Here is a 15,041-nt window from a genome sequence, read left to right as displayed (position 1 = left end):
AGTAAGAGGATCAACACCAATGGGTAGGATCTGGTTCCACATCTGAGCCAGAAGGGAGGTGGGATGGTTTCAGAGAAGGAAGAGAAAAGATAAAAGGGTAAATTTCAGGAACTTCAGCTCAGAAGTGCAAATAATCAAGTTTCATCTCATTTATTTCATCTCAATTATTCCAAATAATTGTGACACCTCCACATAATTAACATGACAGTGAGTACACCAGTGATCAGATCACATTCTCTGATCTGTGTGACTCACAACTGTTAAATGCAATTGGCCTACATTTCTATGCCATCTCTTTTCTAAAACATCAAGGTAACCAAAGGATGATCTAATCTAAAACCTCTTCTTTTGTATACGTATATGCTTAAATGGATATCTATGAATATACATACATGCATACATGTGTGTATAGGCATAAATAGATACTATATATATATATATGCTTGTTTGTATATCCTTATCATGGGGTGATAGAGAACTGAGCAAAGAGTGAAAAGATTTGGGATTTTGGTTAGAGTGTGCCAAAAGGAGACATTAATTCTGTAGGAGACATTAACCAGACCATGTGTTTGCTTATTGTTGAAAGATGTTGAAAGATGTTAGACTAGATGATCTTTTTTGATTCTTTTTCACCCTAAAACTCTAAATATCTACCTGGAAGTCAGAGCTCCAACTTAGCTTTCCTTAACAGGAATTGTTTCTTCTAGATTCTAATTCTGGACAGAATTTATCTTTAGTCTTTCATTTTTTCCCCTCTATCAGTACAATACAGAAATGAAGGAAGGTATCAAAACAAAGATACTGCAGGGGTGCCTGGGTGGCTCAGTCAGTTGAGCATACAACTCTTGATTTTGGCTCAGGTCATGTTCCCGGGGTCGTGGGATCGAGCCCCACATTGGGCTCCATGCTGAGCTTGGAGCCTGATTGGGATTCTCTCTCTCTCCCTGTGTCCCTCTCTACCACTTGCATGCTCTCACTCTCTCTCTAAAATAAAAAAAAAAAAAAAAAAAAAAACAACAAATAAATAAACAGAAAACCAAAAATACTGCAGTATAGAAAGATTTTGCCAAATAACTCCAGACTTTTGAGGCCATGACTTACTGGTATCCAAGAACTACATCTTTGTCATATAATAAATATTTGCACCATAGTAGAGGCCATATGGGGGAATAAGGAAGATGCAGAAATTGGGAGTATGGACATTCTGGATTTAGTTCTGGATTTTTTTTCTAAGTCAACAAATATATACTGAACATCTTCTAAATGTTAAATAACAAGATATAAGTGCTCTCTGCAAGTCTAGTAGAGGAGATATATTGAACATGTAATTATACCAATAATAATGAGCTACAGATACATTAAGTTATTTGAAGATACAGTTGGAAGATACAGTGCTTCAAACAGGGGGCTTGCTGTAGAGGAAAGGGGGCCCTTGCAAACTAGCTTTGTGGTCTAATTCATCACTTTACAGTCTAGGTCCAAAGTTCCTCACATAACAAGGAACTTCTCATTCTAACATACAGTGGAGATCCTGACACAGAATCTAAAACCATGTTCCATGTTCTGACCTGAACTGATTTCAGATATGCTTGGATCCCCTACGAGTTTGTAAGTTCCTTGAAGAGTTTTCTTTTCCCCTTTTTAGAATACTTTATACAATAAATGTTTATTAAGCCAGGTATTATATGATTTAGATTACAGATAAAAGAAATCACAGTCCCTGCTCTTACGTGGCCATGGTCATACTGGGGAAAAAAGCAAATGGGAAATTTCAAATCAAGTAGTTGGTGTGGTGAGAGCAGTGTTCACAGGGTGCTGGAGTTGCCAAGAGTAGAGGCATCAAAGCTGGTCTTCAGTGGATGTTCTGGAAGATGGTTCCCTAAAGAACAAAAAGGAGGTAGCAAGTGAAGAAGGTAAAGGGTGTTGGTGCAGATGTTCTGGTAATATATAATAAGACAAGGTCATAGGAGTTAGCAAGCTCTTTCCTGGAAAGGGAGGTCTAAACTCAGGTGGCTGAATGGACAGTTATAGGAGATGGTGACATAGACAGGGACCAGAATTTGAAGATTAAAGAGTTGGGACTATACACTGTAGGGAGCTATTATAAAATATTTTTTAAAGAGGGACAAAACATTATTACTCTCTTGGATCTGCAGTGGCTGGAACAGAAAACAGTAAGAGGATAAATTGTGTGAAGAATGGATCAGAAGAGGGTTAAGGTTGGGGCCTAGAAATCAGGTAGAAGCCTCCTGCAGGAGTCTGGGTGAAAGATGCCAAGTGAACTAAGGATTATAGCCACCGAGATAAAAGATGAAGGCACAGAGTCAGAAGTGTAAAAGTTGGGATCAAGTGGACTTAGACCAGAAGCAGGGACCGTAAGAAGAAGAAAGAAGTGTCTGATGATTCTCAGATTTCTAACTCAGCAACTGGTAGGTGGGAGTTTCAATACCTGAGCTGGAAGTTAAAAGAGGAGGATCAGGTTGGGGCTATGGGGAAATATTAGTGCTATTATGACTGAGGTTCCTATGGAACATCTATGTGGAAGCATCTAGACAGAAGCCAGATAGATGAACCTGGAACACAGGAAAGGAGTATGGCCAGAGGATGTCAATTTTTAAAAAGACAGTGATAAACATTTCAAATAAGTTTGCATATGTCTTATTGATAGGAATACTTCTTCGTGACAAAAAGCACAAAATCCAAGCTGTGAAAGCCTGTCATAAATATATTTTTAATATTTAGTAGATGAAAGAATGAATGAGTGAATAAGAGTTGTTATAATAGCAAAGAGTTCCTGTCAAATTATTATAGTTTGTGTATTTGGGTGTATAGTGTGTGCATGTGTGAATATATATGTATTGATGTATGTATATCTATGTAGTTATGTATGCACACATACACATTCATATCAAGATTAGCAATAAATTAATACTGTGCATCTGTATTAGTCAGCTAGGGCTGCCATAACAAAAAGGACTGGTTGCCTTAAGCAACAGAAATTTACTTTCTCACAGTTTTGAAGTCTGAAAGTCCAAGATCAAGCTGCCCTCAAGGTGAGTTTTTGGTGAGCCCTCTCCTCCTGGCTTGTAGACTGCACCTTCGCACTGGGTTTCACAAGTCCTTTCCTCTGTGCCAGTGCAGAGAGCAATCCCTGGTGTCCCTTCCTCTTCTTATAAAGACACCAGTTAGTAATCTTAATTACCTCCTGATAGGCCCTGTCTCCAAACATAGTCACAATGAGCGTTAGACTTCATTGAATTTTGGGGGGACACGATTCAGTCCATAACAACATCAGTGCATTTGACGTCCACATCAATTTTTTTCTCAGAGAAAGGGTAGTCTCTGGGAAAACAAAGAAACTGTTCTGTGTCATAAAAGAGGATACCTATATTTGAAGGGAGAGATATGCTTGGTAAAGGTCAAAGAGTTTACTGATTTGTAAATAATTATAATTATTTTCCACTTTACTTGGTTATATCAAAATACAATCATATTCCTACAGATTTTTTTTTCTTTTTCATTTTGGAGAGGATTATAAGCTACTTGCAAGTAGATAAACCTGTCATAGCTGAATGGGTTTAATTGGTTGTTATTGCCTATTGCTCTATGGAAACCAGGCAGGAAAAGCCAGAAAAGGTTGACGTCCCACAAGAATGTCATACCATGAAGGTGTAAACTTAAAGCGGAGATCACTTGTAGAAAACTGTGTTGCATTCTTGGCATGTGTGCATTTGGCAATAAAGTTAACTTTCACTTACTGTTAGATTTAATGGAGGGGCTAATGCCAGTTTATTTTGCGCCTGTTCTGTTTTACCTATTTGCACACTTGGCCTTCGTTTAGCTCTGGCCCCGTGTTGCTGCTGCTCCCCCTAAATGCTCCCCCGGGGGTGGGAAGACCCCGCCCTGACAGCCAGGTGACAGAGACAGGGTGGGAAGCCCGAGCTCTGAGGGCGCGGAGCCTCACGCATACCGTTCCCCTCCCACCATCATCCCGCTGCTGGGAGGCGGAGAGGGCTTCGAACTTAGCTCCAATCCGCAGCCGGCCTTCCCCGGGGTCCCCTGCTGGGCGACCCGCCCGCAGCGGACGCAGTTGGAAGAACTTTGCGGAGCTCGGCGTCAGAGCCTGGAGCGGCGAAGTGCTCCCCCTCCTCCCCAGCGGCCCCCTCCCTCTGCCCCCGCCTCCCGGTCCTCGCCCAGGCTCGAGCTCCGGTGATAGGACGAGCTCCGGGCGTGCATTGTGTATATGCAAACCAGAGTCCCGGCTCCCCGGGGCTGCCCTACCCGGCCGGGGCTGAGGCTGCGGCTGGAGCTGCGGTGGGTGCTGCTGTCCTCGCCGGAGCCCGGCGCTGTCATGCCCCCGCCGCGCGGCGGGCCGCTGAGTCCCGGAGCCGCTATATAAGCGCAGGCAAGGGGACATTCGGAGGGGCTGAAGATGAAGGTGCCCGCGCATGGGCCCCCACTGATTGCCAACCCCTCCCGAGCCCGCGCCCAGCGCGGAGCCCGCGGCCGCCCAGGACCCGCCTTCGCCGCAGTAGCAGCTGGAGCAGCGACAGAGGAGGCAGCTACGGCGGTGGCGGCGGCGCCCGTCGCCGGAGCGCGTAGATCGGCGGCGGCAGCTCGGGGGCCGCCGCTGCCCCGGCTGCCATGAGTTGTGCGGAGGTGATGTATCACCCCCAGCCGTATGGAGCGCCCCAGTATCTGCCCAACCCTGTGGCAGCTGCAACCTGCCCCACAGCCTACTACCACCCGGCGCCCCAACCTGGCCAGCAGGTGAGTCACCGACCGGGCAGCCCGCCGGGGGCGGGGGCGGGGGCGAGGGGCACCGAGAGTATCTGTCTGGGACTGGGGCGACGTCCCGCCGGGACGGGTGGCGCGGAGGATGCTCTGGGACCTGCGGGAGCGCCCTTGAGCCGAAAGCCATTAGTAGGGAAGAGGAGAGGCTTCGGGAAGGGACGAGCACAGCAGCCTGGTGGACGGGTGGGGATTCATTACCTGGCTGGGGGCTTCATTGGCTGTTGTCGCCGGAGCTCAGAGGCTGGTCCTCATAGGCACCTTAGCTCTTTGGGCTCAGTTTTCTGAAACTCACCAAGGGCATCTGTCTTAGGAGTATGTGAGTAAACTTCCTTTAAATCAAATATCTTGTTTCCTTTGGAAAGGTGGAGTGTTTCAGGGTTTTGTGGATTAAGAGGATGAAATGTGTCACTGACAATAGGGGAGGCTACCTGGACAGTGAGCTCATGGAATGACCTTTCTGGAACTTTTATGGTGGAATATCGGTCTCTTGTAACGCCTGTCAAATGTTACTAGAATTTCTCTGTAGAGTGTGTCTTCTCATGACTGTGACTTAGAGGGCAGGAATTGATCCCAAAGTTCCTCATTCATTTTTAATTCTATCAAAGTGCAGAGGTGTTATAGTTCAGTCCGCTGGGAGTGTGTCGGTCTTCAAGAAGTAACTTTGGATCTCGGGATGTTGGATCTTCACCATGCTGGTGAGAGTGACTGAGAATGCTGTGGCTAAAAAGGGTTCTAGAATCAGGGAGATGATATAGTTCCTTTAGAAGGGAGGATAGGGTGTGGAGAATTTGGCACTAGGTACCCCTGGACATTCCTCTCTGGACACCAACAGTGTGTGTCAAGACTTAGTGCTACAGAGAACACATATGTGAGTATGTGGCACTAGCTTGTACCAAAGTAGAGTCCTCAGACTTTGGGAATTAGGGGGGGGGTTGATTTGGTGAGATTTAAAAAAATACAATTTACACACTCTGAGGTGGAGACACTTATCAGGGAACTAGATATGGTTTGGAGATTACCATCCACAGAATTTATTGATTGGATTTTTAAAATTTCTTTGGAACCGTATGTTTTATTATGGTCTTAAGGGTTTGGCTCTTTATTATTATTGATATAGTTGGGTAATATTTTAATTTTAATTTCTGTATTCCCTTTACGTCTGTTTCTTTGCTGTACTTGTAGTGCTACTCTTTGGAAAGAAGTCGTAATTTCTGCTTAGAATTTAGGGGCTGTAAAATTCAGCTGATTCTGGAACAGGGTACGTGCTAAACAATATTTACCTAGTAAACAATATAAGGTTAACAGGGCCAAGTAGAGCAAGAGAGGAAGAAGCCCCACTTTCTTGCTGTCTTTTTTTTTTTTTTTTTTTTTTTTTTTTAATATTCAGCAGCTTCAGCATTGAAAGCAAGATATAAAGAGGAGATGGGAAAGCATTTTGTAATTTATGGTCAAGGGTGATGGGTTGAAAACATTTTGGCTATGCTGTTTGCTTTTCTTTGGGTTTAAATAGAAAAGACATAGGTAACCACTTAGGTACACATTAGGCAAGTGAGGCACAGAGATGCTGGATATGTTTTATGTGTTTTATAAACACTCAGTCCAAGCTAAACCAACCTATTTTCTCCTCTCCTTTCTTCCATCTTGGAGACTGTAGAACCTTTCAATTGTCAGTTGGAATGTGGACAAGCAACAGACTCAAAATTACTAACCATACAAAAAATGTATTTTCCCCTTTAAAAATAACTTGAGCTATAGAAGTTATGAATAGGGTTTTGTTTTATAGAATTATGAAAATAATTTCATTAATATATGAATATGTGGTGGAGCTTAGGATTGTGAGACTCTTGAACTAGAAAATAAAATTCAGCATCAGAAAAATTCTAAGTTACTCATCATAAAATACAGTTTTTGGTAAGAAGTAACTCCAGTACTCTCACTTTTGCAATAGCGCTACAACTCAATCCCCAAATTTCATTCTTTTGCTAAGACCATCAACAAAATGAAGAATGAGCTTTCTTTTTTGCCTGAGTAGTCCACATTGATTAGTGGCACACATTATTAAGTATCAACTTTACTATACATTAGGGTTCTGTGGCTATCATTCAAGTAGATAATTAGGCTAAGTTGACTTTAAGAACTAAGTTGAGAGGTGTGCTTGGAAATTTTCATGTCACTCTTAGTAAAATGACTTGTTTGAGGTTACTTTTTGTTGTTGTTGTTAAGTAAAGAAACTATTTGACTATAACTGACTAGCGAAATGAAGAGACTTGATAGTCTAACTACTGTTCTTTTACTGTCAGGAGTTTATTTTGATGACCTATATTTTCTATTGGAAAAAAGAGCAAATCAGGAAATTCTTATCAGGCTGACAGCATTTTTAGACTATGTGGTGCGTGGGTGAAGTGGGACTAATATTGACTTGGCCCTAATGCAGTCATCCGAGAATACATATTTTCGTTGTTTTTGCATTCCATAAGGTTTTATCATTATTATCCATGAAGATTGTTTTCTCCGTACATGGGAAGTGACCCCTAATAGCATCTTGCCTCGGAGACAAAAATAAGGGCTACAACTCCTACTGCATTTGAAAAATTGATTTGTTAAGCAGAAAAAAGAAAAGCCGAAAAAGTGATAAAGTTATAAAGAAAGTTGAATGGTCATTTATAAAATGTTAGAAGAGAAAGCATTTAAATTTTGTATTACTTCTGTAATTGATTGTAATAGTGTAACTTTGAATTTATTTTTTCTCAAACCTGTGTAGCTCAGAAGTCCTTGTAAATTAATATATCATAATGGTTTATTATGATGTATTTCATACATAGATGTATTTTTTCCTCTTAGTGTATGATCATGTAGCTGAAAATTAGTTTTGAAGTAATAGGATATCATACTACAGGCATGTATACTCTGCTTTTCTCATAAAAGCACAAACATGCACCTGAAATTTTAAGTTCAGATTTTTTGTCAAGCATGTCATGCATTGTAGGTGGGTAATAGGTTAATGTCTTAAAAACATAGTTGCCTGCATTCACATCAGGCTGTACTATGATATGTTACTTAGGCATACAGTAGGCTACATGAATTAAAATAATTTGTAAATATGTGTGCAGAGTAAATTTTGTAGTGCCTGACATAAATTACTAGAAATTGCATGGCTGTTAGTAAATCTCGTAGTGTGCTTTATCCAGCCAGGAATTGCTGAGAGATGCTAAGCTCCCTGGTCCTCATGCCCACCATCTCTTTAACATCTCCTCAAGGGAACTCTTGACTCAGTCTCTCAGCACATACTCCAAAGGCATGATGACGCTGCAGAACATGTACAGAAAGGAATGTGCTTGTATTCTAACAGTGACAGTAGGAACTAAGACAAAAAATTTCCAAATATGTGTCAGGAAAAATTGAGGGAAGTGATATGAAATCATAGATTCCCTTCATACCCAGTGGATGTCGCATCTTAAATGTAGACAGTCTGTTACTGTCTAAATCTGCCCCCTACCCCGTTTATTTATAAGGTGTACATTAGAAAGATTCTTAAAGCTTTCAGAAATGTGTAGTTTATAGACGTGGTGATGAAAGCAGAAAAAAGTCGTCGCCATTTTCTTAATTGTGTGTAGGAGTTTTTAACAATTACACTTTGAGCTTCATATAAGTTCGAGCATATTTACTCCGTCCTCTTCAAGGGTGACAGCTGGAGGAATCTGCATGCATGCTTTCACTTAAAAGAATTAAATGCTCTTAGGAGGCAGAAGTCCAGTTATAAGTTTATGAGGAGTTTTTTTTTTTTTTTTTTCAAACTATTTCTCTGGACTTTGCTACTTTGCTTAGGTCATAAAAACCCCTCAAAGATTCTTTTTGTCAGAAGACACCCTGAAAAACCATACTTCAACCCGTCCTTTTGCAAATGGGAAAATGTATGTTAATAGGGTTGAAATGCCTAGCTAAAAATTCAAAACTGTTCGGTGACAAAATTAAGACCACCAGATGCCCTGCTCCCCAAAGTAGCATCTTTCCACCACGCCATCCCCGTCTCCTAGGCTCTTCTTTTCATTCTTTTTTTTTTTTTTTTTGCCATTGCACAATAGGCTTATTTTTGTCTTTACTGCTCCAAATCAACTTTTTGATAAAGAAGATTAATATGCAGTAGATTCTTTGGCCTTGGAACTTGAAATTCTTTCCAAGTCCTTGGTAGTGTACTTTTTTAGTTTAGGCATTCCAAAGTCCTTTTGAAAGCATTTGTATTATGCTAATGACTTTTGCTATCCATTCTGCATCCTTTGTTGATGGGGCAGAATATCCACTTAGTAAATGAACGTTTATTTATTTTAAAATAATCTTCAGGAAGTGGTATTAGCAGTCAGCTTTAAGTGCCTCATATATTACTGTTATTCCAACATAAGTTTAGATTCATTAAAAGGAAAGAATACAATTATATCCTAAATAGTTTCAATAGACAGCCAACTTATTTAAGGTGGAGGATCCAACTTTCTTGGAACTGTAAGCAAGGACTTAAGTGGATTTATAAGAATTCATACAGGACTTATTTGAGAAAGAACAGTCCCTATAATTCCACCCTACACAAATTAACTTGCCTGCAGAGACTTAGAAGCTTAAAGTGCCCCATGGTTTTATGCTCCCAATAACTTTCCACCAGAAAATTCAAAGCTAGAGAAAAAAAATTAAACTTTAAAATAACCCAACTTAACTGTTGTCTCTGGCAGTCAACCAGAATAGAGATTACAATAACGATAGTAAAGGAAGGCTTGGAATCCGTAAAATCGCGTGTGGTGAAGATATGTTCACCAGGAAACCAAATGCCAGGATGAGATGACATTCTTTGGAAAGGAAAGGGTATTTTGGATAGATGCAAGGAAGTCCTGCTTCACCTAACACTTAACGTCCCCCATCTCACAAAGCTGGGGATGGCAGGGACATGAGCCATGCCAAAGTAAATGAGGGTGTTCACAAGGTAAAACCTTGCTATCCTCAGTGTCACTCTTTGGGCTATTACAGCAAAGATGCTGAGCTGACCCCTTTGGGTAGTATATGTGTTTCTGTCTTGTATCTTTCTGTGCAAAGGGAATGTTCAACAAGACTGTAAATTTTATGCTAAGGATGCTTAGGGCAGATCTGACAGCAAACTTGTACATCATACTTTTTGTCTGTCATTCTAAAACCTGGGCACTGAACTTGAATCCAATTCCCATAGGCCCTGTTTCCAGCTAGCTTAAAAAAAAAAAAATGCCAAACTAATTCATCCAGTAATAGATAATAACTTAAGGTATTATCTCCAGAGAAATGTTTTTATTCAAGAAACAAAAGCAGTCTAACATTTGAATTTCAAGCTCTGGGAGAGACAGTGAAGGAAATAATTTTGGGCAAAACTCTGCCCTGAATCTTTCAAAAAGCACCTCTTTAAGCAGCTGATTTTCTGCTTTATTCATTTAGGAAGACCCAACAATGCCTTGAACCATTAGATCCAAACATCTACTGCTAAAAATGAGTCATATATGCCATATTTATAGATATTTCAGTGGACACCAGATTTATGCCAGTAATTTACAAGTGTGGTTTGAACTGGGTAGCTGAACTATTTTTCACTTGTCTTATGCTTTAGTAGAGGGGATGAAAAAGAAAGAACAGAAAGGAAGAATGACCTAAAGTGAACAGGTGTCCTTTCCTCTTAAAACTGTATGGTTTTGGTATGCCAAAACACTTGTCCTTGCGGGATGGAGTGGTGGAGGTCGGGGGGGGCGGGGGGGGCGTGGCGCGGTGCGGGGATGTGGAAGGATGCATCCTTTCTTGTTACTATGAAGTTACATAAAGGAGATACCAAAACTAATTCCTAGGAATTGGGCTAGATGACCCGTGTCTAGAAATGAGTTAGTCTTCGATGGTCTGTAGGGTTTTTTTTGGCTAGTGTCCTGAAAAATCAGAAGAGGCGGCCAATGTAAGAAACAAAATTAAGTGTGAATTTGTCTAGAGCTCCAGCATGTTGCTTATTAGGATACAGAATAGGACAAGACCTCTGAGATAATCAAGTCTCAAAATTCCTCATTTTCAAAAGAGGAAGCTAAGGGCTAGAGGGCTCGGTGACTTACCTAGATTCCTGGACTGATTTTAGTCAAATCCTCCTTCCTATTCCAGTTCTCTTTCTATTATGTGCTCTTCCTGTCTTGACTTCATTGGCACAAGAAAACAATTAGTAATTTGCCTCTTACCTTCTTACTTTTCTTATTTAAAAATTTTAAAATATTAGCTCCTTGGAGAAATTAGACAATTAGCCTTATGGATAAACTGTGAGGTTCTCTTTATTTACCATTGCCCTTCCCATGCTCTGCCAACTAACTATAAGCAGCCTGAGTTTACGGATAGGCTATGACTTTCACCTAGTGGCTCCATGTCTTTGCACAATTACTGAGATGAAGCAGAAGTTAATTGACAATTTGATAAATAACAGATACATTTTTAAAAATGAAGTCCTACCCTATGTCTAGTAAATAGGCTTATAAAAACATATCAGAAATTCACACACTGAAAACTTGTTTCATTCAAAGTAGTCAGTTTGAGAGAGAACACATACCTCTAAGATGTGATCATTGCTTAAAGTATTTTGGGAATGCAAATTTTGAAATTCTCTGTAAGCATGTGGTACATTTTTTTTCTTTTTGAAAATCCTCAAAACTGGAAAATTTTCATCCTTGGAGGAGAAGGTTTTGATTTTTGATAATGACCAGAATCATTGAGAGGCAAGTATGCTCAAAAATAGCTGGTCAAGTTAATATTATTTTTGGTTTGCTCCTCCCTACTGTTAAGAAAAATAAAAACAAGACAAAACAAACACAGAATCTTGAGTTGTGACTGTATCTCACAAAATAGGCTCTGCTCACATTTTCAAAATAGGATTTTCAGAAAAATGGTAGGCAATTGTATTATGTATCTGATTTGCCAAGGGGACAGTACATTTTTAGATACAGAATTCAGTTTTATCTAGATGCACATATATTTTGAAGAGTGCTGCATGTTTTAGTAGCCAAAACTCTGATAGATGTTTACATTTCTATTTTTTTAAGTTTATTTATTTATTTTGAGAGAGACAGAGAGAATGCGTGCATGTGTGTGTGGGAGGGGCAGAAAGAGAGGGAGAGAGAGAATCTGAAGCAGACTCCACACCATCAGCATAGAGTCCAACGTGGGGCTTGAACTCACAAACTGTGAGATCATGACCTCAGCAGAAATCAAGAGTCTGATGCCTAACTGACTGAGCCACCCAGGTGCTCCCACATTTCAGTTTTTTTTTTTTTTTTTAATACTACAAGTAACTTTGACTCTCCTTCGTTATGTGATGCCATTTGATGCCTTGCTGGTCTGGGGCTTCTGTTTACTTATTCAATTAGAATAAGTATATAGAGACCCTTTTCCTTCAGTCCACGGTCTTGGCACATGCTTTGGAGTCAGACAGAAATGAGTTCTAATCCTATCTCTGCCATTTACTAGTTAGATGATCCTAGCCAAGCAAATCAGTTTCTGCATATGTAAATTGGAAATAATTATTTGGACAATATTTGTATGTGAATGTTTGAGAGAGGTGCGTGAAATAATATACATAAAAGGTCTGTGGCATAGCTTCTTTATCCTAACCCACCCTCCTTTAACCTGATTCCTCCTCCTTTTCCAAACAGGCTAAGGACCAAAATTTCAAATCTCTCTGAGATATTTTTAAAAATCTGTTGCCAAGTGAATTCAGAAAAAAATATGATCAAGGAGCAATTACCTGCTTTTATGGCACTTTACCCTTTCAGACATGCAAACATTTTGAAACATTTACTCCAGGCTCGTGGTCCTTTCTTATAGGCTCAAACCTTGTTTTTGAACATAAAAGAAGCATTGCCTTTGGAGAAGAGATCCAGTAGAAATTGAAAAAAGAAAAGAAAAAGAAAAAAGAATGAAAAAAAAAAAAAGTAAAAGCTGTTTCCAAATATCCAATGATTCATTAAAATACTTTTGTTTTTTTAGGAAAAGAAGTTTCCACATATGCACAGTAATCATTTGGCATTTTGTAAGCTTAAGCCTTGGGGAGTTAGTGGTATTTGGCTCCTGACATGGAAGTCTCTCTTGTCAGACAAATCCTTTCCCCTGCACATTCCTGTGAGAGTTTGTTCCTGCTGTGCCTTATGGCAGGCTGTAAAGTGGTTGGGTATGGCTTACATTGCCTGGGCCTACTCCTTCATACTGTGGCTTTAACCTCTTTTTGTGAGTTAGTTTTAACTTTGTGGCTGCTCACTTAGCCGTTGTTGCACGTAACCTGAGGGTCATTTCGCCTGGGGGAAATTCGGCATGACTCTGAAATGGAGATGAGCCAGTTAATGTGCTCTAAGTAAACCAGCTTGTAGGTGTTGAAGTCCCTTTTGATGACGTCTTTATTTAGTTAAGGATTCTGATTCTTCGGTCTCCGAAGAAAAGCCTCAACATTTCTGAGATTTGAATATTTTTAGGAAGTGATTGTGCCTCTTGAGAAAAATATCAACTAGATTGCCTTTTGACCTCGATTCAGGAAATCTAGGTTCTGATGACTTGAGATTTATTCTTACCGTTTTGAATGTTATATATTATTCTCAAGAAAGAATGTGACACCAGGCAAGTTTCGTTCCAAGGAGCAAACACCAAGTGAATACAGAATATGGCAAAAGTGTACATGAATAATTTACTTAGTTAAAAATAGGCAAAGAATTGATTTACAGTCACCAAAGCACAGATACCAGAAAGTAGTTAAGGCTTAAGAGCCTGTAGAGAAGAATATTAAGATGGTGTGATTGTCAGCATATGAGTCAATTGCTGTTTAAATTCTGTCCCTGTTTTCTTTGTGTTCACACTTCATATTTTTTAAATGTATGCAAATTGCTCAACATCATTAGTCATTAGGGAAATGTAAATCAAAACCACAATGAGGTACCACTTCATACCCACTAGGATGGTTATAACTGTAATAATAATTCTTTTAAGAATCCAGAAAATAACAAGTGTTATTTTTCTGCCAAAGAAGTAGACAAATTGGACCCATAGTACATTGCTGGTGGGAATCTAAAATGGTTCAGCTGCTGTGGAAATAGTTTGGCAGTTCCCTAATAAGTTAAGCATCATGTTATCATATGATCCAGCTATCATATATACCTATCTAAAAGAATTGAAAAGAGGAATGCAACCAAATACATGTACACACATATTCGTAACAGCACTATCTGCAATAGCCAGAAGGTGGATATGACTCAAATGTCCATCCGTGGATACGAGGATAAACAGATCGTGGTATATACATATAATGAAATATTATTTGGCTATAAAAAGAATGAAGTACTGGTACAATGTGAATGAACCTTAAAAACATTATGCTAAGAGAAAAAAGCTAGAAGCAAACAAGTCACATATGAATGATTTCATTTATATGAAATATCCAGAATAGATAAACTCATAGAGACAGAATGCACATTGGTGGCTATCATGGACTGATGGAGAGGAGTCAAAGAATGTGGAGTTAATACTTAACAGGTACAGAATTTCCTTTTGGGGTGATGAAATGTTTTAGACTAGATAGAGATGGTGACTGCACAAAATTCTCAATGTACTAAATGCCCCAGAATCATTCACTTTTAAAAGGTTAATTTTAGGGGCGCCTGGGTGGTTCAGTCAGTTAAGCATCCGACTTCAGCTCAGGTCATGATCTCACAGTTTGTGAGTTCAAGCCTTGCATCGGGCTCTGTGCTGATAACTGAGAGCCTGGAGCCTGCTTCAGATTCTGTGCCTCCTTCTCTCTCTCTGCCTCTCCCCCGCTCGTGCTCTGTCTCTGTGTCTCAAAAATAAACGTTAAAAAAAAAAAATTAAGAGGTTAATTTTTATGTGAATTTCACCTCAATGAAAAAAAGTTTAAGAAAATTGGGATATCTATCAGGAGAGCAAAACTGGAAAAAAAAAAAAGATATACAGTACCAAGTGTTGACAGGGATATGGAACAACAGGAACTCTCATAAACTGGCATTGGATGTGTAAATTGGTTAAAATCAGCCCTATCTGCTAGGGCTGAACGTCTAAAACTGCATGCAACGATATGCATGAATCTCATGAACATGATGTGGGGTGAAAGAGGCCAGACACAAAAAGGTACCTGCTGTATGATTTCATTTATATAAAGTGCAAAAGACAGTTATGGCTAATCTACATTGATGGAGTCTGGATAGTGGTTGCTGTTGAGGAGG

General features: G+C 39.9%; 1 protein-coding gene across 4 annotated transcripts in view; it reads left to right on the top strand.

The window, feature by feature from the left end:
• The first annotated feature begins 4,230 nt into the window (after nt 1-4,230).
• Nucleotides 4,231-15,041, top strand: part of VGLL3 (vestigial like family member 3) — a 48,842-nt gene continuing 38,031 nt past the window's right edge. Inside the window, exon 1 of one of the 4 annotated variants that reach the window (XM_043593888.1) lies at nt 4,231-4,770. In XM_043593888.1, the coding sequence (XP_043449823.1) occupies nt 4,645-4,770 (126 nt within the window). In that variant the 5' untranslated portion in view covers nt 4,231-4,644. Of the gene's footprint in view, nt 4,771-4,905; nt 5,111-15,041 lie in introns of those variants that run through there. The other 3 variants (XM_043593887.1, XM_043593890.1, XM_043593889.1) reach the window with 3 other exon arrangements.

This window comes from Prionailurus bengalensis, chromosome C2 (assembly GCF_016509475.1).
Source record: "Prionailurus bengalensis isolate Pbe53 chromosome C2, Fcat_Pben_1.1_paternal_pri, whole genome shotgun sequence".
Taxonomy (NCBI): domain Eukaryota; kingdom Metazoa; phylum Chordata; class Mammalia; order Carnivora; family Felidae; genus Prionailurus; species Prionailurus bengalensis.
The sequence above is the reverse complement of the archived record's forward strand: the minus strand, read 5'-3'. Positions and strand labels throughout refer to the sequence as shown.